The 23,874-nt window shown below is 41.9% G+C and overlaps 1 protein-coding gene across 1 annotated transcript in view; it reads left to right on the top strand.

Annotated features, from left to right (window-relative positions):
• Positions 1-436: 436 nt before the first annotated feature.
• ATXN10 (ataxin 10) overlaps positions 437-23,874 on the top strand; it is an 84,413-nt gene continuing 60,975 nt past the window's right edge. Inside the window, exons 1-3 of the mRNA XM_063395295.1 lie at positions 437-597; positions 4,408-4,599; positions 6,058-6,140. Coding sequence (XP_063251365.1) covers positions 512-597; positions 4,408-4,599; positions 6,058-6,140 — 361 coding nt within the window. The 5' untranslated portion in view covers positions 437-511. The remainder of the gene's footprint in view (positions 598-4,407; positions 4,600-6,057; positions 6,141-23,874) is intronic.

Raw genomic sequence — 23,874 nt, forward strand, 5'->3', positions numbered from 1 at the left:
CAGAAAATTTAAAAATGTAACATTTGATTTAAAAATATTTTAAAACCTGAAGCAAAGTAGTATTTACTTCACAGAAGGGCTTGGACTGGCAGGGACCTTGGTAATCGCCTAGTTTCACATCCCTGCCACAGGCTGGGAGCTCTTTATGTAATTAGGATATTAAGCACGAAATAATTATTCCCGCAATTTATGTATTTTTATATTCATTCAATATTTGTTTTGTTTTGTTTAGAGACGGGTATCTCCAGGAGCACACGGGGCGAGCTGTGGGTCGAGGTGCGGGGCGAGCCGGCGCCGCGGTGAGCTTCCTGCGGGGAAAAGGAGCGGGGGGAAGTGAATAACAAGGGAAAGGCGAGGGACGGGGAAGGAAGGACACGCAAAGCCAGGCCGTGTCTCCCTCACAGCGGCCATTTTGCCGCGGGCCCCGCGCGGCCCGTGCCGGCCGGGGGCGGCACCGGCGCCATTTCCGCGCGGCGGGGGCGGAGCGGGCCGGGCCGGGCCGGGGCGGGCGATGGCGGCGGCGGCGGAAGCGCTGCCCGCGGCCCGCCTGGAGAGCGTGCGGGCGCTGGCGGCTCTGCTGCGGGAGGCGCAGCCCAGGTAGCGGGGAGCAGGGAGCGGCCGTGCCGGCCGATGTCGGGCAGGACTCGCCTCGGCTCCCAGCGCGGTCCTGCCCCTCGTGGAGTCGGCTGCGGGCCGGAAAAGGGGCTCTCAGTATCCTCAGAGGGATGTGGATCAGGTCCCTTCTGGGGAGGGTCTGCGCCCTCAGCCTTCTCCTGGGGCTGTGCCTGTGTGTGGGCGGGTGATGTGTCCCTTCTCCTGTCCTGCCCCAGGGGGTGCATGAGGAGCTGCAGTGTGCTCAGTCCTTGTGCCTGTAGCACGGAGAGAGGGTGTCAGTCGTGGGTGGCATGAAATATCCTAGAGATACAGAATGGCTTGGGTTAAAGGGACATTAAGCTCATCCCATCCCACCCCCTGCCGTGGGCAGGGAGACCTTCCACTGTCCCAGGTTCCATCCAGCCTGGCCTTGGACACTTCCAGGGATGGGGCAGCCACAGCTGCTCTCTGTAACCTGTGCTAGGACTTCACTACTCTCACAGGGAAAAATTTCTTCCTAACATCCAATCTAAACCTCCTCTTACCAGGCTGAAGCCATCTCCCATTGTTCTGTCACTTCAGGCCGGTGTAAATAATCTCCATCTTCCTCGTAGGCTCCCTTCAGCTACTGGAAAGCATCACTTAGGTCATTCCAAAGCTGCTTCTCTCCAGGCTGAGCACTCCCAAGTCTCCCAGCCTTTTCTAATAGCAGAGCTTCTCCATCTGTCCAAACAACTGGGTGCCTCCTCAGAATTCTCTCCAACAGCTCCATGTCCTGCCTGTGCTGGGATCCCAGAGCTGGATGCAGCCCTGCAGAAGGGTGTCAGCAGGGCAGGGCAGAGGGGCAGCTCTCACCCACCACCCTCAGCTCCTTCTCCCAGGGCTGCTCCATCTGCTCATCCCAAGCCTGGATTCATCCCCGGGGGTTGTCCTGATCTGATGGCAGCACCAGCTCTTGGTCTTGTGGAACCTCATGGGATTCCCGTGAGCCACTTCTGGGGCTTGTGGTGCTTTTCTGGGCAGGCACAGTTAGGTGGGATGTAGCTGTGGGAGTAGCTGCTCGCTTAGGCTTTGAGATTTGATTTCTGCCCAGAATGATCTGGCTTCAGCAGTCTGGATTTTCTTTCATAGTGTTTAAGAGATGGATTTGGAGTTCTGTCTCTCCTCAATGACTTAAAAAAATCAACATATTCCACTGTTACAGTGAGGACAGACACTTCCTTGTTTATCCCATGCTTGCTTCATTAGGGCACACAAGGCTTTCATCTTTGTATTTTGCTGGAAATGTCTGCACCTTTTTTTTTTTTTTTTTTTAACTTTCAATCTAATTTTAAGAGAAAAATTGTAACAGCAGCTCAGCATGCTTCTGATCCAGTGTCTGACTAAAAGTTCTGTTCTGCTGCATAGCTTTGCCAGGAGAGTGGAGCTTTTCCAGCACAAGACTGACTGTAAGGTGTCCTTTTACCCGCAGAGTCACAAAAATGTGCACAAAACTTCTTCTGGCTTCTTAAATTTGTCTTTTACCAATTTAAATAAGTGAATGCTGTACAGTAATATGTCCTGCACTGACCACTGGGTTCTGTATTTTGCAGTTGGGTCAGAAAACAATTGGTTTTGTGGGATAATCCAACAAAAGGCATAGGCCAATGTGAAGGAAACTACAGTGGGCTGAGTGGTCCCATTTTGGAGTAATGTCAGAATTTAAGAACTTGGAACAGCTAATGGTTCTGCTCAGTGTAGAAAGCACTCCCTGGCTGTGGGGCTGCCTTACCAGATCATAGCTCTTCTGACATTTAGAAAAACTTGTCTCTGGTGCATTTCCCTTGGGGACTGTGGTGTGTCAGCCACTGAGTCCTCTCTTGGCACATCATGAAGTGGCAGGAGCTGCACTGCTTCTTGTAAGCTGAAGGTTCAAGTTCCATGAATATATTTTCTTCGGTCTTGAAACCAAAACCGAATTCCAAAGTTTCTTTCTGGTTATGTAAGCTCCACTGTTTTTTTAATGACTGAGGGCCAGCTCTGTATTTGGTCTTTGTTTTTTGTGTCACTTTGGTATTTTCCCTTTAGTATTGCACCACTGTAAAATGTAGCTTCTCCGTAATTCTCAGTGATGCAGTGTTGGGTTTTTTTAATTTTTCAGTGTAGATGGAGAATGTGTAAATGTATTGGTCTTGATCAACTGTGAGGTTGCAGAATAAAACACACATTTCTTGGAGATCTAAAACCTAATTTTTGTGGTAATTTAGTGATACTAGTGTACGTTGTTGTATTTCTTACAGCATACCTTACAGCATACATCCCTTCTTTGTAAGTGTCCTTCACGCCCTAGCATACCTCAGCACTGGAGGCACTGTACTGTCAGTAAGATGTAGCCTAGCATAGAAGTGTCACTATTGGAGCAACAAATCTGATAAGGGATTTAAAAATGTGAGCTGTGAGTAAAGACTAAGAGAGTTTTGTTTAGTCTAGGAAAGAAAACGTGGCAGGAGCAGAGGTGGGAAATGTCTCCAAACGTATCTAAGGGTGTGCTTAGGGACAAGGTGAATTGGCAGCATTTGGTTAATGTTGAGCTTGATGATCTTAAGGATCTTTTCCAACCTTGGTGATTCTATGGTTTGATTTATGGACATGATCACTTATGATAGAGAGGGTAGAATTTCTTACTGTGCCAATGTGTTGGCATTTGAGTGAGCAGCAGAATGCAGGTAATACTATATCACCCAGTAGAGTTTGATTAAGAGGTTTTTTAATTCTCCTTTAGGAAGAGTTTTCTGCATGAACATTTTATTTAATGCTACTTTACATATCCTCTCATCTCACTTTCTTCTTTTTGATCCTGAGCATATGACAAGTCTAAGGTTCAAGGAGGCTGTGTCTGGATTTCCTTTTCCCAACCCGGGTCAGAAGTACTGGATGAGCAAATTTATTGAACTTCCCTGCTGCAATGCCATAAACACTCTGGTGTGGCTTCTCTCCACCAGCATGTGGTATCACAACTGAGTTAGCAACACTTGGCATGTGTTGCCCTCATCTCTTTTGTGGACATAAAATCAGGGCAGAGTGTAGACAAACAGCTGTCGTTTGGAAATGTTGTTTATCTCTGTGTGGCAGATCATCTGTAAATGTGTGTGTCAGTCCTGGGAGCTGGTGAATCTTCATGGAGCAGCAGCTGTCAGGCAGTCATAGGGATTTCTGCATATGCTTATGGTTTGGTAGTGCTGTTTTCCTTAGTCCAGGTGCTCCAGGAGGTGGCCTGGTGCCTTCTGTGTTGGGTAGTTGTCTGCTGAGGTGGGACAGGGTTGGCTTTTTCCCTTGACTGTGATTCACACACTTCGGAATGGTGCTCGTGCAGACACCTTGCTCCATGACCTCTGTCCCATGGAGGAAATCTGCAGCAGGCTGGAACTTCTGATACCTTATTCTTCTGAAACATTTAATGCTGGACATCTAAATTACATAATGCAATCCCTCCTAAGGTAGCATGCAGTGTCATGTATAAACCTGCCAGCCATCTGTATTAGCGAGAAATTTTTTTTCTTTTTCATTAAAATTCCAAAGAGCTGTTGAAAAGTCACAAGGAATACTAAAGTGACACGACTGTCCTACAGCCCCTTTTCTGAAAATGCTGATGGGAGGGTTGTGTGATCTATTTTGTTCTTTGTACTTGAAAGAGTGTGAGTAGTTAAATACTCTGAATAATTAAAGATTGCTACAGAAACATCTTTGGGCTTACAATAAGAAGTGTCAATGTCATGAGCTTTTTGGCAGGAGTGCATTTTTAGTTTTTCCTCACCACAAATTCCTGTGTTTCAGAGAAACAGCAGAAGAAAGTGTATTCCGGGATGTCCTGGAAATCCTGACAGGTGCCTCAGGTGCCCTTGAGCAGGCCTGTCAGGGCTGCTGTGGCCTGGCAGAGCTGGACACCTGCCTGCTGCTCACAACAGAGTGCTTCAGGTGCCTGAGGAACGCCTGCGTTGAGTGTGCCAAGAATCAGCACGTCCTGAGGTACAGTTATGATCCCTTTTAGCCAAAGTACCACCTTCTGATGTTTGTGTGGTTTTATAAAAGAGATTCTTACTCTACACTGCTGTGTGAGTTGATTTATTAACTGGCGTTTCCTGCTTGATGCGATCACTTGAATTCAAATATGCAAGAAGCAAAAATAGCTGACCTATTTGTAGGTCAGTTTGGGGCCCTGCTCAGTAATAGAACAGTGTTTAGGTCCATAATAGAAATTGATTACACAAATAATATAAGCCTGTTGGAAGCCTGACTGTAAAACTATCCCTTTTTTCTCTTTCTTTATTTTTTTAATAACATAATGAATAAGTAAATGATCTTAATAATCAGTTAAAGGATTAGTATGTCTTTTATTGTTCATTTAGATCTGTCTGGCTTTCCTAGCAAAACACAGCATGTAGGACTGTGCATATTAATCCTGATACATATGTACAGGCAAGTTGAGCTTAAAGGATATTAAGTCAATCTGGCTCCTTAAGTTGTTTAGCCTCTCAATTCTTTGCCTGTTTCTGTTGCAACATTGAAGGGATACTTGTAATACAATCAGCTGTAGTTAGTGAAAACTTGATAGTCTGGTTGATGTTTATAAAACAATCCAACAAAATAGCAACACCCTCCTTGCCCAGATGCCCCACGAGAACCCCAGACCAACCAACCAACAAAAAAACCAAACCCTGAACTTGTCACAAGTTGGTTATATCAAAGAATTTTTGGGAACTATAATCTTAAACATTGACTTCTTTGGACTTGTTAATTTGATTTATTGAGCTAAATGTAATTTTGACATGGGACCAAGTCTTAGTTTCTGTGCTGGGGCAGAATTCTGTTAATGCCACAGAAATTGCAATGCAATGCATATCATTCTGAGAGTACCTGGGATTCCTCCTCACTGGAGAAAGGATAAATGATTACTTGGCCTTCTCTGCTTCTGTGTGAGAGTTGTGTTTCCCTCTGAGCTGGCCTTGCTGGGGTTTTTTTTGGGTTTTTTTTTGTAGTTGTCACTAATTGCTTTGTTGGCATTGAAAATCCTCCAAGTTTATTATGAAGTAAGATACATGACTCTCATTCTGGATGCTTGATGTCCAGACAAAGCAAAGTTTTAACAAAAATAAAGCAGTTTAAATTATAGGAATAACTTGGTAATGTTTAATGTCTGATAGGAAGAACAGCAAAAAGGGAGGAAAGGAGACTCACCTCTGAAAGTTCAGTGCCCAGAATTGGTACAGTGCAGGATGATGCAATAAACCCCTTTGATTTGATTCTGATGTCAGTAATGTGGCTACTGATTGGCAGGCAGTAACATAGGAGAAACTGTTTTTGTTTCAGAGGTTCTGAAGATGCTAAAGATTTCCTGTTACCTTTGGTGAAAAGCCTTTTCAATTTTTTTACATGTATTTCATATCAAGTGAATTACTGTATTTTTTCCCCCCAATTTAATAATAGGAACTTGGGTCTCATTTCTGCATCAGTCCATCTGATAAAGTTGCTTCATGGAATCCAAATCAAAGAAGAATTGTTACTGACAGGTAAGGGGGGTTTTGTTAAATGTATAGCCTGTACTATATTTTTTTATATGGGTGGTGTAATGTCAGGTTACTGATGCATTTGTTTTATAAATAAACTTCATTCTTTCTTGAATTGCAGTTAAGAATTTGCCCTCTCTTAGACTGCTTAAAAAGATCTCAGCCTCAAGTTAGTTCAGCTGTATTTTCACTGAACCGTTACTTATAGATTGCTAAAGGAAATATATGTGGAAACTCTTTAATATGAAGTAGGATATTTGGTTTTATAAAAGAAAAAGTTCGTGTAGTACCTCCAAATACATTCTGCTGTTCTATTGTCTTTTTATTTGCTGATACTTTAATTATTTTATTTGATTCCAGGAAACAAATTTTGGCTGTGACTTTTTAAAAATTATTTTTAATTTTCATTTGGGTACTAGGGTTGCTGGCCAGTCAGGATGGTACCTGCCAAGAATTAACACTACAGAGTAGTGTTCACATTTCCTTAATGGATGAAGTTTGTTCTTTCAGTGCAGTAAAGAGAAAAATGGGACTATGTTACCCTTCCTCCCTAGAGGTAGTTATTGCTGCTCATATTAAAGGTTTTTAGTAATTCTCCTCACAATCTGTGTTTCCCAGTGTGCCATGTGGAGCTTTACACATTTGACTCCAATTGTGACTGTCTATGGTTGCAGACAGTAAAGCATGTTTGTTTTCTTGTGTCTGTTAATTCTTTCCACTCCTGTTCCTCAGATGAGATTTTTTACTGGATTGCTGCTACTGCTTTTCTGTCATTTTGTGAAAGCAGGTTAAACAGCTGCCGTGCAGTAATTTACCCTCAAATACCTTTGTGGAGCTGTGAGGGAGCAGTGAAGTCCAGGAGCTTGGCTTTCCTTTTGCTGCCAAGTGTGGCTCAAAGTGAAGCCCTGTGGGCACGTGAAGGTATTTTGCTGAAGCCAGGTTCATTCCTGGACCTGTTGCTGGAGTCCTGCTGCCAGGGAAGGGTTGGTGATGCCAGCACAGCCCTTCAGTGTGGGAGGAGCTGAGCTCTGAGCTCTGTGGGTGGCAGAAAGGGCTCCAGTGGCCCTAAAGAGGAGGAACTGATGGTGCAAGGAGTGACTTTCAAGCCATGTTACAGGAAGGACTGGGAGAGGTCATGGAGGGCAAGAGTGTCCTGCCCCACAGTTGTGAAGTGCTCTGCAGACGAGCAAGATAAAAGGAAAAGTGATGGGAGTGAAAATGTTGCTTCTGTCCAGCCCGTCACTGTCCCTGTGGAGGCCTTGGACAGCAGTAGGTTCCAAAAGCTGTACTGGGAAAGGGGGCTTGGCACCTTCAGCCCATCCAAAGCACCAGGAGTTGTGGTGGGAGAGTGGCACCTGCCAGAGGGGCTGCCCAGCACCTGCAGGAGAGGGAGCAGCATGTGCCCATTGGATGCTGGCATGGCCTGGGGTCTTTGGCTTTGTGGCTGCTGGGCTGTCACGTGTGTGTGCTGTTCTCTGCTCATGGTTTGAAGGAGAGGGAATGCTATACAGCAAAAAGCCAAGGGGGTAAAACCCAGTAATTTGATTATCTGCTTCAGGCACTTTCTCCTAGCCAGAGTTTGGTGTAAAATTTAAGTTCGTCAACATTGATTTGAAGGGTGGCATTGACAAAGCAGTTCTTAACAGGATTTTGGTACAAGTTCTTTTGTGACTGTTATTCTACATAGACATTCAGCAAATACATCTGAGTTACTAAGATTTGCTGTGTTGGCCTGGGATAGGTGGTTCATTTGGTGCTGTGAGTAGCACTGATCTCCTTGGAAAACCTCTGTGATGAGCATGGCTTATGTGTTCCACATGTGTTAGTACAACAACAAAAAAATTGTAGACAAGCAAATGTTGCTAATTCCTTGCTGAGTGATCTGATGAACTTTGCTGGAAGTGGAAAAATGTAGTGCCTAGAGCACCAGTTCCTTCTGCAGGGTTTCCCTCAGGAGCTAACAGTTAAATTTGACTGGGGGATTATTGGTTGTACCGAATCAAATCGTTAAATTGGACTTGGATTGCACTGTTGAAACAAAAGAGACCCATGAAATTAGTAAATGGTACTGTGTTTATTAACTGTAATTCTGTTTCATGATTCTCCTCATGTTTCAAATAGGAAATCAGGTCACAAGGCTAGAGTAGCACATGTATTTTGTTCTTGCAGATAATTAGGTGTTAAGTGGAATATTTCAGGTTGTTCATTTGGGTGTGTATTCCTCCCTCAAATGGCTGCTTGGATTGGATGATCCCTCGTGGTGCCTGTGTATATTCTTAAGGTTTTTAAAATACCTTCCTGTTGTTTCCATAGCAAGGAAGTAAAAGGAGGAGGAGGTAAGGCTGTACTGCAGGGTGAACAGTACTTAGTAATGGTTCAGATCATGTTCCTGTGAAAAATTCCCAGAACAAATAATTGTAGGCTAAATAAACTTGAAATTCCAACATAATTGTATTTACAAAGATGAGACTGAAAATTCTTTCTGCAGACTGAAAAATAATTTAACCTGATCTAAGGCAGGTTTGCACTCTAACCATTGGTAGCTTTTAAGGCTAATAAGTGAGTGGTGTGGTGATTTTTGTAAGAAAGTTCACTGTAGTACAATTTCAAATGGACAAAACCGGAAATGAAATAAAAGTATGTATTCTTTAGCCACTGCTGTGACCAGTGTGATGGTTAAGGGAGAGGACATGATCAAAGAAATTAAAAAGGAGGTGTTATGCAAAGTGGTATGACTCAAAACTGTTGCTAATATTTATTCAAATAAATCCAGACTCCTTTGCATCCTCCCTGCTAGGAGTGATACTTTAAAAATAGCTGCCCACAGGTTATATATGTGGTTAATTGGGCTCCTCAATTCAGTATATTTACTGAAACAACTCTACTGCATGTTTTCACCATAACATCTTACTTTTTCTTTTTTTCAATGCTTTAAAAATAAAACAAATTCCTGTATGTTTGTAATACTTGTCCCAGACAGCTGTGGAGAAAAAAAAATCTTGTTTTCAGTACATGTTATACCACTAAAGCAAAGGGCCAGAATCCTTGAAGGTAAGTTAGAATGTCTGTCCTGAAATAGCTCTTTGAAACTTCAGGTAGGTTGAAAAATAGTTAACTCATACATGCAGCATTCAGAGATTGTCCAATCCGTGTACAAGCCAGCTGTCCCTGTAATAATAGTCTCCTTTCTTTTTAATACTTGCATTAAAAAACACAAACATTTTTATTCCTTTTTTATGGTATTGCTACAGTTAGCTGTTTGTCCCCACTCTTCCTCCATGCTTATTTCCCATGTTACTTTGAGTTGAACTCCATAGCCTGGTTTTATTTCCTGTAATTGCTTGCATAGTACCTCTGTGTAGATTTAATGGAATTTCTGAAGTACCCTTTCCACATCCCTTTGTTTTAGTTATTTTTTGAATTAAATGAGTCTCATCATAACAACCTTTTCTTTTTCTGCTGTGGGTACAAAGACTAAGAACACTTGCCTCAGTAGCAGCTGATGAAACTGCCAGATGAACTTTAACTGAACTTAAAGCAGACCCAGATCTCTAAAGAGCTCAGAAGTAGTTCGGTGTGTTTGGGATTGCAGCAGACATAGGAGGAATATCCTTGTCAGAAGCCCAAGCAGAAAATCTTCACTTCACAGCACGTGTCTTGGTTTGGTTGTGGGGTTAAGTTTTTGTTGATTTTTTTCCTTTTTCCTATGGCAAATCTTTCCAGTGGAACCCAGCAGACCTTTGGAAAGGTACATTGAGGTTTGTTGAGGTGATGAATCTTTAGATTCCAGAATGTGAGAGCTGGATTTAGAATCCCTCTCCAAAATATGGAAAAACCCCAAAGGATAGCTTTGTGTCTTCTTGATAAGTTTCAAGCAAGGACGTGCCTGTTTTGCAGCAAGCTGATGTTCTATAGGCAGTGTCCCGTCTGATCCTTTCATTGATTCCCACCCCAGCTTGGACAGAAGGAGCTTTAATGTTTTTGTTTGTAAACAGATCTTCTCAAACCTTTCACCACTTCAAAATACTGCTTATGCTGAAGAATGCTCTTTAAATTCCAGTATAATTGCTCAAAAATGATTTATCTGCCAAAATACTTTTCTGTCCTCTCAGGTGAAAAGGCATTGAATGCCTTGTAGCTGCCCTGCATGAAACAACTTGCTGGGCAAGTTCTCTGAATGAGGTGATTGTCCTCTCTGAGCAGAGCGGGGTCTCAGCTGCAGTGCTTGCCTGGGAGGTGCTCCAGGCATTATCCCACCAGAATTCCTCATGTCCAGGCTGCTGGTGATACTGATTTTGTTTTAGGTCAATGAGCACAGGCATTGCTATTGCTGTGCTGTGCTGGTACCAGGCCTGCATAGTGTTTAGAGGGTTTAACCACACAGGGAGAGCTGCATAAAAAAGTGTTGACATGAGAATCACAGGATTGTGGAATGATTGGGGTTGAAAAGGCCTCTAAGACCACCATGTCCAGGCTGTGCCCGATCCCCACCATGGCACCCAGCCCAGAGGTGTCATTCCTTGGACACCTCCAGGGATAGGGACTCCCACCATGTCCTTGGGATGTCCCTGCCAATGCCTGACCACATTTTCCATTAGGAAATTTCTCCTGATGTCCAACCTGACTCTCCCCTGGCACAGCCTAAGGCCATTTCCTCTCATCCTGTCCCTATTCCCTGGGAGCAGAGCCCAACCCTCCCTGGCTGCCCCTTCCTGTCAGGAAGTTGTGGAGAGTGAGAAGGTTCCCCTGAGCCTTCTTTTCTCCAAGCAGAGCCCTACCAGCTCCCCGAGCTGCTCCTCATCAGCCTTGTCCTCATCAGCCCCTTCCCCAGCTCCATTCCCTTCCCTGGACATGCTCCCAGCCCTTCAGTGTCTTTTTTTTTTTAGGTAAAGGCACAGAGCTGGACACAGGATTGGAGGTGCCTCAGCAGTGTGGCAGCACAGGTGACAGTCACTGCCCTGGTCCTGCTGCCACACTATTACCGGTGCAGAATTTTTTTGGTACAGAATGTTAGGAGCCTGTGTTCATGTTCCAGGCACTGCTGGGGATCTCAGTCAAAACCTGTGTCCAGGTGTGCTGCTGTTGGAGCAAGGTTTGGGGTGTTCTCTGCTCAGAATTCTATGAAGTTTAGAAACTTTGGTTCAGTTGTAGTGGATTGTAGCCTGAATCTATGAACAGGAATTTGACCTTGCTTCCAATTTTCTGTGGAGTGTTCAGGTGTAGTTAAATAGCTACAGATACTCTCTTCAGAACAGAACCTACAGCATTCCTTCAAAAGCAGCGATGAAAGATGATTCTGTGTAAATTTTTTAATACTGTGCTTATTATAGTAACCTGAGCATTTTCTGGTAGGATGTTCAGCAACATGAATATCATATGTCTAACACCTGTTCATGCTTCCTTTCGTGAGGGAGGATGTGTGGGAAAATATGTGATATCTTATTTTAAACATTTTTCAAGTACTACAAATGCCATGTTCTTACAAGGGATCTATAAAAAATGTTCCTTTGAGCTTTTTTTCTCCCCCCCACTTTTTTCCTCTTATTCCCTCTTTTTTTTCCCTCTCTCCCTTTTTCTCTATTTTTTCCTCTTCATTTTTGAATCTTCTTTTTCTCTTTTTTTCTCTTCCTTTTCTCCTCCATCCTCTTTTTTCCCCTCTGTTCTCCTTTTCTCTGTCTCCTTTTTTCCTCCTCCTTTTTTTCCTCTCTCCTTCTTTTTTCCTTTATCCTCCTTTTTTCTCTCTCCTTTTCTCCCACTTTTTTTTTCCTCTCTCCTTTGTCCACCAGGACCATTAATAGTACCCTGGGTTCAGCCTCAGTCAGTGTTGTTGAACTGCTTCAGCTGTTCTGGACCTGATTGGTTCTCATGCATATTTTCTTTTAGTTAATGAAAAGTCAGTTGCTCTTGACCCATTGGTGCTTTATGGTTTGCTCATGGTCTGGGAAGAAAAAAGTGGGTTTTAATCCATCACTGTGGAAGAGAAGCACTCTGCAGAAGAGATAGCAATGAGTAACCTTTGAATTCAGAACTCTGTATAAATAAAAATATCATTCCTTCATAGACACTAAAAATAAATTTAGAAAAGCACAGGGGTGTGCACATGTTTCAAAAATGAGATGTAAGGGACCTAGGCCTATCTGTAGCTTCCAGAGACTGTTTCTTGCAAAAGCCAAATGGGATGGAAACATTTCATCTTTGGTGAAGTAAGACGACAAAAGCTCCCCTGGGGTCTACAGGAGAGCATCACACGGCTGAGCAAAGAAGGATTCTTGATTTCTTTGTAAGCTTTTGGAGGTGAAGGCATGCTAGATCTCAAAAGCCACTGAATATGGGCTGTAGGTGCTCATGTAGTACTAGGAAACCACGTTGACATTTCGTTAGGAGAGATGCCTGAAAATAAATGGCAAGAGGAAATAAATTTCCAACAGCTACATTGGGTACCTTCTCAGCTCCAAAAAGTTGTTAATTCAAAATGCTTTTCAAAGGTATACAGAAAGGACATATTTAAGCAAATGTTTTTGTTTTTCCTGAAGACCATAAGTAAAATTGGGTTAAATTGTTATGTTTGCAAAAGTAGTCCTGAAAACAAAAACGGGTAAATACCAGTGAAGTGATTTCTACTTTTTTCAAGAGGTGTAGGGGAAACAAAACTTTCCATCCTCACTCAGTGAAAAAAGGAGATGTTTCTTTGCTCTAACCTTTTCCATTTCTGCACTCAAGGACTTGCAGTTTGGAATTACAGTGGAAAATCAAGACTGGCTAATTTTGAAGGTACAGAAGAGCAGGGGAAGGAAATTCTTTCAAACCTGCCAAAGCACACTGAGTTGGTTTTCCTGTATTCCTTCTTAAATGGGCAGCCATGTGTCCTTAACTGTTTACTGTTTCTAGTAAATATTTATTTATCTCTCTATTTTCATCCCCTAGAAGGCTTTGGTCCCCTTAAAAAACTATTTTGGCAGTAGAAAAATGAGCTAGAAGTAAATACTTGGACTTTTGGAAGTGCACTGGAGTGGTACCTTTGCAGAACCAGTGAGCAGAAAAATCTGGGCATTCAAGGCTTGGTTAGTTTGAAAATCTGAGTATTAGAGGCTTATGTAGTGACACTGCAGTCTAACTAGTCTTCATTTGTTCTTGAAATTATTTGAAATTCCTGGTCATTCAGCAAAGTATTTTAAGTCAATAAAGCAATACTTTAAATCAACAGGAAAGAGAAACAGAGTGGTCAGTTATGGAACCTAAATGTTCTTTAATGAATGCCAATATTGACCAAAGGAGTCACTCTCATCTTTTGTGCTTCCCTTTTTTCTTTTGTTCAGTATTTTTCATTCTTCTGTTTTATTCTTTTAAAAAACTGCATTTTGCCTTTGCTTCTTTTTGTAGTTGTTTAATAATGTTGCACTGAATGGTTTCATTTCCAAATGACTGCTAATTTTTGCTATATAAAAATAAATATTTCAAGACATTCTTGGAAAGTATGATGTAACACAGGTAGTAACTTTTTGCTAGACAGGTATTGTAGCAGAGCTGACCCAATGTATTTGGGAAACCATTGCCAAGTTTTATTGTCTATAAACAGAGGCCTGTAACTGTCTGAACAAGTGTCTTCACACAGGTTTGTTTATAGGGATTTGGAGAAGGTACAGTTTCTAAATTGTGTCCTGGAAACTCTCACAGACAATGGCTACAAAATTTAAATGAACTGGATTAAGGAAGGGTAGTTAATCTTTACTCTCTTCCCACCTCAGAGCCCCAAATATTTATCTGTGAAGGAGAAGGCATATGGTTTTTTGGAGGTCTTGGGGGCGTTTGTGACCAAATACAGTAAATTATTGTATTATTTTTTTGTACAAGTCATGCTACTTGCTGATTTACATGGAATGAGTGAGTGTTTATAAAGCTTGAATCATTTTACCTGTCCTACACTCACCATGAACTGTTGATAGGTGACATTTCTCAGTTTAGGTTCACATTAGCTTTTCTTTTTAGGGAGAGGAAGAGGGAAAAAGCAGTTCCTGAGTGGACCCACAGTCCATAGGATTAATTCCCAAAAAGCAGCATGAAAGAACATGCCTCAGCTGCATGGAAGAAAAGAGAATTTAAAAATTTGCACTCCCATTTTGTATTTGGCATTTTCTTTTGCTTACAGCTAGCATAATTAAAACTACGTATGTATTACAACTTGAATAAACCAGCTGCTAATTTGAACAGACTTTATTTTAGACATAGGAGTAAAGGACAGCCCTGACCTTAGGAGTTGCCAGTTTCAATGTGTGATCTTTGCTTTGTCTGTTAGGATTTTTGTATAGGGACTGGTGCCAGTGCTTTGCTGCCACTGTTGAAGTAAAAACTATAATTACATTGTCAAAATAATATTTATAGTATTTTCGGGGAATAATTGTGGGAGTGTGACGAATATATTATACTCATCAAACTTCTATGTAAACATAAGCATGAGTTTTTTATTTGAGTTATTGGTGTTGTTTTTGGCCTTTGTGTTTTTCCAATCTGTAAAAATAATATTGGGATTTTCATGGTCTCTAGCATTTGCAGAGTGTGTGCCCTAACAATCAGTTGATACGCTATCTGGTAGGAGTAAACTGCTAGTTGCACTTGTATTGGGATTTTGGTCTCATGTTTCCATAGCTTAAGAAAATCCTCTGGTTTTTTTGAGTTTTGCTATCCCCTAATTACTATAGCTCAGAGCGTTTTACTACTTTACCAAACAGGAAAGTTTTAAGTAATTGGTTTGTTCTTTTGTACCATTTAGGGAGTATTTTTTAATTGTTGTTGTTCTTCCTTTGTGTTGAGCTCTTTTTTTTTTTTCCTTTTTTTTTTTAAGTGAGTGTGATTTCCTCTTAAAAGTGAATGTGAACATCTCCCAGAAATATATATGGTAAGATCAGTGAGGTTTTCTAGCAATAGGCAGTTGTCCCTTGGCTGGTTAAAGGTACAGGCAGAACTTGCTGCTGGGCAGTGGGAAGTTCCCAGATGCTCCAGCCCTGCCCTGTACGGCATTTTTAACTGTTCTGTCTCTGCTGAATGTTTGGTGAATATTGCCACAGATTTTTAATGAGCTGTCTTCAGAACACCTACAGCAAGGATTTGGGCTTTGCAACTTCATGGTTCCAAATCATGTCAACTTTATGCAACCTCTGTGGGCAAGACCATTCTCTTGGTTCTCTTAGTTTGGTCCAAAATTCATTGAAGGCTTTGGAAAGACTGATTTGGGTGGGTCTTGGTTCAGGTCATTGCTCCAAGGCTTTGTGCTTTGGCTTTTTTGCAGAAACTACAAAATAGAGAACCAACCTTTACACCACTTCCAGCTGTCTGCAAAAGAAGAGCCAAACCTGGCCCAAGAGCACTCAAACTGATGAGTTGTCCTGAGTCTGCAAACAGAGGATTCTCTTTAGCTCTTGTGCATGTAGGCCCTGCCTGCAGTAGTTAACTCTTGCCCCATTCTCTGGGAGTTCCCACACTTTGGATCTTGCACAGCCACAGCTCCCTGTGCCCTGCAGGTCTGGGGTATTTGTGTACATTCGTGTGATACAGCAGTAAATGCCAGTGTTCCCCGTATTTTCAGCCTGACATGTCTGTGTGATGTTGGCTGTGACTTCTGGTCTTAATATGGGAACTTGACGCATGCCTTAATTTCTTTTTTCATTTTTTAATATTTGGAGTGGAGAGGGGTTTGAGAGAGTTTAGGTCCACTGAAGAAGGGAGTTGTAAAGTCCGTTGTAGGACCAGGGACTCGACTTATATGCAGAGTCCTTTCTACTTTCTTATCTTAATGGAGAAAAAAAAAAGGAAGAGGAAATGGAGCTTCCAACTTCCAGCAGGGCTTGGATCTTCGTTATTACAGGCAACCAGTAGTTGTAGGCTCTTGTGTCCAAATATAGTAAGCTCCATTTTGCTGTGTTTATCCCTTACTAGTCCCATGGAGGACTCTCATTTTAAAAACTTTTCCTAACTCTGATCTAAATATCCTACTGTTTGAGTGCAGTGATTCATGGTAATGGTGGTTTTTTTTCCCACTCTGGGCTTGATTCTGTCCTTGAGTCTTGCTGCTTCTGCAGAAGAGGTCTGATTTAGAATCACAGAATGGCCTGGGTTGGAAGGGGCATTAAAGATCACCTTGTGCACACCCCCTGCCATGGTTCCACTACGTCAGGTTGCTCCAAGCCTCATCCAGCCTGGCCTTGGGCACTTCCAGGGCTGAGGCAGCTTCTCTGGGCAGCTTTGCCAGGGCCTCACCACCTTCACAGGGAAGAATTTGTCTCTAATATCCCATCTGACCCTGCCTTCTGGCAGTGGGAAGCCATTCCCTCTTGTCTTTATAAATAGTCTCTCTCTCTTTAAGCTGAGCTGAACTGAGTTATTTTATTGCCAGTGTATATGTGAGTGTAAAAGTGTTTTATTGCAGCAACTTGTGGAGGCACAATTTGAGCTACAGACCAGGTCCTGCCTAGTGAGGTTTGCCTGTCAGGTACTGATGACTTGAATGGCATTGGAAGCAGGCTTTGAAATAGTGATTAAGAAGCTGGTGCTTTCCACCAGGTTTATACTTGTTGTTCTGATGGTCAAAACTGTCCTTCTCATGGCACTCTTGGAAAGATTTTAATTGCTGTACTGGGAGGCAGAGACTGTCTCAGTGTCAGTGTAAATAATTTTGCTCCTTCTAGGAGAGAGAGTAACCTGAGGAAATATCCCTAAGTCAGAACAATTAGTAGGTCAGTGGGCTGCCCTGGTCTTGTTGCTGGTACAGCTTTTAGACAGTGTGTAGAGCTGATTTGTTTTTTTCCCGTTCCTGCAATTTGGAGGCTTTCTAGTATAGCCTGCCAAGATGTTGCTGATTTATGCCACATGCATAGTGGTTTTATAATGTGGACTGATATCCACTTGGAGCACAAAGGAAATAGGAGTTTGCTGATGTCTATTTAATTAGAATGGTTTCTGGTTACTTTGGTTGAGGCTTGAAATGAACGGTAATGCCTGTATTTCTGTGGATCTCTAAATACAGTGTTCTGTAAGTCCTTTCCTTCCTTCCTTGCTCTTTAGTGTCCCCTACCCTACCCCAGCAAATAACATCAGCAAGATTCATAACGAGGCAGGTTTCTGTACTACCCAAATGTATGTGAATCAAACCTTGCAGAAACGTCCCTAGATTTAAGATGTCACCGTGTTTTTTGCAGCAGGGACATTAGGGTCTCAAGATAAAGGTGGGGAGAATGGGGCAAACAAACCTTTTAATTGCAGAGACCTTCCTAAAGACAGTGCATCATAAATTTAATGCAGGGAGAAGAAGCTTAACTTTTTTCACATGTGCTGAGAGGAAATATCTCTTCTAAAGAGTCTCCCACAGAGGCCCCAAGGGGGCTGTAGTTTTTCCTCCAGGGAAAGTGAAGATGGAAGGGGAATGGAAAGAAGGTGGAGGAGGAAGATCTGGGTAGAGGGAGCAATGGGACACATCTGTTGCCTGTTGGGATAAAATTCCAAGTGGTTATAATTATGCAGGAGTTACACATGTCATTCTCTCAACTGCTTGATTATCATTGCCATGGCACAGCTTCCATACTCTCCAGTTAGAGGAGTTTTGTTCTGGTGGAAAAGAGAAAGTTGTCTAACCATGGCTTTCCAGACACAAAGGTACAAGACTTTTATTTCCCATTCTGCAGTACACATTTTGCTAGCAGCTTTGAACTTGGAGAGAAATGTGTCTCTTGCTTTTTGTTGAGAATTTTAGGGAATATTCCCAAGTTATATCATGTGTAGAGACATCAAGTAAGTTTGTGAGGCACATTGAGTTCCTTCCCTGTCTTCCATCCTCTGGGCATCTACCACGTGTGGTACAAAAGGGACCAGAACACGGCAGTGGGAAGAGCTGCCTTTACAGGTATTAAACTAAATGATAATGCCCAAAAGAGGGTGATGCTAAATTGTTGCTGTACAGTAATGTGGATATGCAAGTAAAAGTACTAAGTGTACGTTTGCTTGTAATTCTGTATTCCAGAAGGACTGTGGTCCATTTATTAGCAAGATACAGAATATAAATGGTACAAGTAAGTGAGGGGAAGTCTGATAGTCTTTCCACAGACTTACAGGAAAAGATCATTCTGTTTTTTGAGGGCAGATAGAAGCACTTCAGTGGAAATTTTGGGTTAAATGAAACAACATACACAGTATGCTATCAAAAGTAATTGGAGAAAATTATTCGTAACCTTGGTTAGTACTTTGCATGTTAATAATTTTTTTCTTCTTTTTTTTTTTTTTTCAGACCTGTACAAGGTATCATGTGGGAGGAGTGTGTCTCATAGTCAGACACCACTAATAGTGCATAGTGGGTGGCCAGTCCTTCTTATTTTTCTTGGTTTCCTGGCATGGTTTAAGCCCATGTTGGAGACTCCCCAGTACTTCAAACTTGCTGATTTCGCTGCTGCAGGACCTTTAAAGAGACATTGCATTAGATTTAGGCTCAGCTTTTGGGCTGATTCGAGAACAAGATTTTACATCCTAACGTGTTCAGGAAGCTAATAAAGGCAGTTCCCAGGTCTGTAAGCACTTAAAAGTGTTTTACTTCACATAGGAGAGTAATCTTAGGCATGTGTTTTTGCTACTTGTGGGGATGTAACAGGAATCCCATTTCATATGCCTTTAGATTTTAATAGATAATTTGTTAAAGAAATGAGCACATTTATGTTTGCTTTCTGAAAATGAAATGATGCAATTAAAATAACAGGAGATAAAGAAAATGGTTCTAGTACTGTATTTAATAAGCCTTGTTAGTACTGTATGAATCAGAGTTGGTTTGAACCTGTTCTCAAGAGGTCTGTCAAACTGACTTTTCTCTTAGTAAATGCACAAGGTTTTTTGAATCTCCCATTATGAGACCTCATTGGAACTTAATTTGCATCAGAGGCTAATTTGATGTGTGGTCTGATGGTTTCTTCCAGCTCCCGTTTAATTTATTTATAACTCCATATTTTTAATAGCATAGCAAGAATTTTACATGCCTTTAAGTCAAATTCTCCTTTTCAGTCAGAACAAAGTGTTGATATTTTGCCTAGACCTTTATCTTCCAAGAACACAAGGGTTGTCCAATCAATGCACATAGTGTTCTGTTAAAATTAGAATTGGCATTTGTGAAGGGAAAGAAAAAGAAAATGAGTGCGACTTTGTTTCAGAGGTGGGGGAGATGCAGGGGAGGGGGAGTAGAAACTTACTAAACACAACATTCTTGGTATTCCACAGATGGTAAAAATGGGTTACTAGTCTGCACTGCAGCAAGTGCAGTAAGACCAAGGTGGAAATATAAAAGGTAGCTAGACAATAATTTTATTTACAGCAATAAAATACTAAGTACTATTTTAATAGTGTTAAATGACAGAGCCCATATATGTATTGTACATTCAATTTCAGTAGTCTAGACAGACCGTTTTCCAAGGAAAATACATTTTCATCAGTATTTGTGGTATGATTCATGGTGGTAAAGAGGCAAATAACTCTTTATGACTGGAAGTTGCTTTAACTTGCAGCCACAAGGAAACAAGTCAATGACCGGATGATGGTGGTGGAAACTCACATTTTATAGCAATAGAGGTCTACACCTTATGCTGAGTTGGAGGTTTTATTTTTCCAGGACAGGCAGTTTATCAAAGCATTCTGCCACTGTTTACAAACAGCCAGAGCTGCTCTGTGTGACAGCTCACAGCCCACAGTTTCGATTTGCAAAGCTCACAGGCGACTCTAAAAGTGTGCAGGCTCTTGGGAGCCTGGGTTGTGGTCCCAGGACTTGTTAAGCTTTGTGTCTGCCCCAGTGCAGAGGGGGCACTCCAGCTCTGTTTTTCCTGCATATTACTGGTTAGAGCATTGACAGAGATGCAAGTTTGTAAGCTTTGTGTTTGCAGTCTGACAAGCAGTGTTGTACAGTTTTGTGTGTGCTTTGGTTGGATCTATTTTAAATCTCTGCTTGTTTTATAACTCCAGTAAAGGCAGAGGTTTGTATTCACAGCTGTCACTCTGTTGACTGTCCCAAATAAAGAGAATGGAAATCTCTTAGGACTGTTTCAAACCTCTACAGCTGCTGTCAAGGTTTTTAGAAATGATGGCTGGGCACATTTATGGGCTCTTTTCTAACTGTGTGGAACAGAAGGAAACAGGGTATTGCATTTTAAAATCCTAATGCTTAAAGTCTTTCTTCCTAGAACTTCAGCAATTTAAATTTTCATCTAAGACACAACCTGATTCTGCAAATGGCACTGTGTGAAATGGTGTCTTTATGTGAACTGGAGCATCTCCCTGGTGAGGAAAGGCTGAGGGAGCTGGGGCTGTCCAGGCTGGAGAGGAGCCCCAGCTGAGAGGGGCCCTCATCCCTGGGTGTCCCTGTGTGCAGGGAGGGCTCCGAGCAGGGCCCAGGCTCTGCTCCCTGGGGCCCAGCAATGGCACCAGAGGAACGGGCAGGGACTGATGCCCAGGAGGTTCCACCTGGACATGAGGCAGAACTTCTTCCCTGGGCAGGGACTGAGCCCAGAACAGATTGTCCAGAGAGGGAGTGGAGTCTCCTCCCTGGGGATATTCCAGACCCCTCTGGACACAATCCTGTGCCCTGTGCTCTGGGATGGCCCTGCTGGAGCAGGGAGATGAGACCAGATGACACCACTGTGGTGCCTTAGACCATGTAGTGTAATTGTTAAATGAGATAATGTCAATGTAATAATTAAATGAAAAGCATGGACTAGAGCCTGGCTCAGTTGTTCTGTGATAATAAAGGACTGAAAGGAAGGAAGGGAGCTGTGATCTTGAAGATGCTGAACTGCTGGATTGGATTTAAACCATCCTCATACAGGGCCATCAAGTATCCGCTGCTTCACCTTTGTCATGGGTGGCCTGGAGTGACTGAATGTTCAGTTTACATGTAGATAAACATTTAGGTACCAGAATTCATTAGGTAGAGAGTCAGTGTTCCTTGTAACCTTTGCTCAGTTGTTTAAAGAGGTTATTTTTGTAGAATGTAGAAAAGTCTCCTTAAGCCATTGGAGACTGCCTGTGAAAGCAACATGTAATCTGTGCATTTGCTGAAGAACACCAGCTTTTACAGGAGCTATTGAAATCTCAGTGAGGGGAAGTCTCTTCAGCTCCAGGGTTGATTTGTGTGTCAGAATTTACATCTTAATACATGCAATTTCATGGTGGTTGACCATCAGGTTAAAAATACTCCTCTTGACCACACACAGAGTAACCTTTCTTTAAAGTAAAATTTAGCCATGCTGATAGCTACAGAATTGTTTAAGACAGTTGTTTTTAGCTTTGTAAAAATCTGTACATTTTTGGGAATAAGTGAAATTGTCTTGTTTTTTCTTTTCCCTCTCTTTTTTGTTTTCCTTCTCCCCTCTCCCCTTTTGGAAAGCACATTATTGATTGGATGGCAGTCTGTCTTCATTGGCATCTACATTTTCTTGCTTTTGCTGTAAGGACATGGAAACTCCGTGGAAAGAAATTGCCTCAAATTGTACCAGGAGAGGTTCACATTGGAAATCAGGGAAAATTTCTTCATGGAAAGGGTGGGCAGGCACTGGAATGGGCTGCCCAGGGAGGCAGTGGAGTTACCATCCTAGAAGTACTCACAAAAGGTGTGGATGTGGTACTTGAGAACATGCTTTAGTGGTAAACAGGATGGTGATGGGTTGATGGTTGGACTTCATGATCTTACAGGTCTTTTCCAAGCTTAGTAATTCTAGGATTCTGTGATTTTATGATGATGAAATTCTTACAGAGGAGAAAAGCAGTATTTGTATTGTACAGATATCCAAGCATACTTCAATCATGTGGCAGCAGCCAAGTCCAGTAGAGGTAAAACAGGAAAGAAAAACATGGAAGTTGAATGCTAAGAAAAGATTTCCATAGTTTGAAATGCAATACTTCCCTTTTATTGTAGTGTTTGCATTTTTTAACACACACATACCTTGCTGTAAATTAACAGCTCTAGTTGGATTTTTGGGGAGTTTGTTTTTTAAAGCAAAAATACCACAGTATAGATTTGCAATGCTCAGGTCAAAATCCACTTGTCTCTTGGTAGCTTGGTGCCAGGCCAGTACATTTCACATGGAGTTCTATTTGGAGAGAGGCACTGCATGAGACATTTATGTATGGCAAGACCATCTCCTGTGGAGTTCTGGGGGAGATGTTTTAGTTTTTTAAGCACAAACCATACAGATACTGCTGTGATGTGGTTCAGAGAACATGCTGTGATGAGCTGCTCTAGGTGTGGTGTGATGACTTTTCACGCTGTTTGTGCCTCTTCATCTGTGCTTTTCTGTCTGTGACCGCTGGACATGATGTGTGACCTTGGGTGCTCATTTGTGTTTGTAGAATCACATCTTCCAAACTGCTGAGATTCATCATGTGAGATTGCTTGTATAGCAAAATGTTGCATTACCAAGGCATCCTCTTTGTCTGCTTAGTTTGGAATAGATATGATAGGTTTTGTCTTACAGAATACCCACTTGTCCTTATATTGATTTGTGTCCTCTAATTAAAAGAAAAATCTTAACTCTTACTGGTTAGAAACAACCACTTAGTGATGAAACTTTTTTTTTCCATGGGTGCATCCACAGATTTGTCACCTTTTCCTGTATCTTCCTTCCTTATTCAGGACATCAGTGTTGGACAAGGGCAGTATTGGTTGATTGCACAAATGCTGAGAGTCTGCTGTGTGATTAAGAATAGCTCTTTATTACTGTACTGTAAATGTGTTGATGGCATTTCCTCTTCATTACAGTAAGAATGGTAACTTTACAAGATCTTGAACATTTTTCCTTGGTCCGTAGAACTTTTTGGACAGATTCATCTCTAATAACTAAGGTGTAATTGATAGCTGAAAAAGGTCAAGCGAATTTCAGGGAAAGATTGGAATATAGTCAACCAACCTTATGTTTCTTTGAGAGACCTTCCTTATTGCTATATAGATAAGGAATTCACCAAGGGAAATAATACCCTGTTCCTAGGATTTACTGCCTAGTTATTTTTTTCTAGCAGGGAAGTATTTCCATAAAATATCTACGTGCCCATGCTTGCTGTCCTTCAGAAACCTCCTCAGTCAGCAGGATGGGAACCAGATGGGTGGGAGGAGCAGAAGCACAATGATGAGCAGAAAACAATAAACCAGTGCAGATGTGCAGGGGGAGAGAACAGAGACCTTAGGAAGTAGAGGAGAATATAATTCAAGATGCATTATGGAGAATACATACATACTTTGGCTTATATATATTTATCCAAAAAAAAAAAGTTACTTTTTCTAAGCCCAAGTGACCACTCTTTAGATTCGCTTTCTTGCTGTTCAAGAGGACGTGTGGCCAGACCTGTGTAGGAAATCTGGCTGCCAGCTGGCACAGCAGCTCAGCACCTTTCTGAGAGACCTAATTTTAGATTTGCAGAACCTGGCAATACTATCTGCCTCCATATGTATTAGGCTGTTGTTTGTACTATCTGTTAAACTGAATCTGAACATTTAATTTCAAGTTTCTTTGCCAACTTATAAATAAGGGCCAGGCTATTGAGAGCTGCTGATAAGGACAAAATAATGTTTTCATTTCATGAAGGCTTTGGATTCATGCTATTATTTTTTCTCAATCTACATCTTTTGGTGACTGCTCTAGGATATTAATTTATGTGGTGAGATATCATCTTCTCATATTTTAAATCTGTATTGAGAGGAGACTAAAAGAAATCTTTTGGAGTAAGAGCA

The sequence above is a fragment of the Prinia subflava genome, chromosome 4 (assembly GCF_021018805.1).
Source record: "Prinia subflava isolate CZ2003 ecotype Zambia chromosome 4, Cam_Psub_1.2, whole genome shotgun sequence".
In the NCBI taxonomy this organism is placed as follows: domain Eukaryota; kingdom Metazoa; phylum Chordata; class Aves; order Passeriformes; family Cisticolidae; genus Prinia; species Prinia subflava.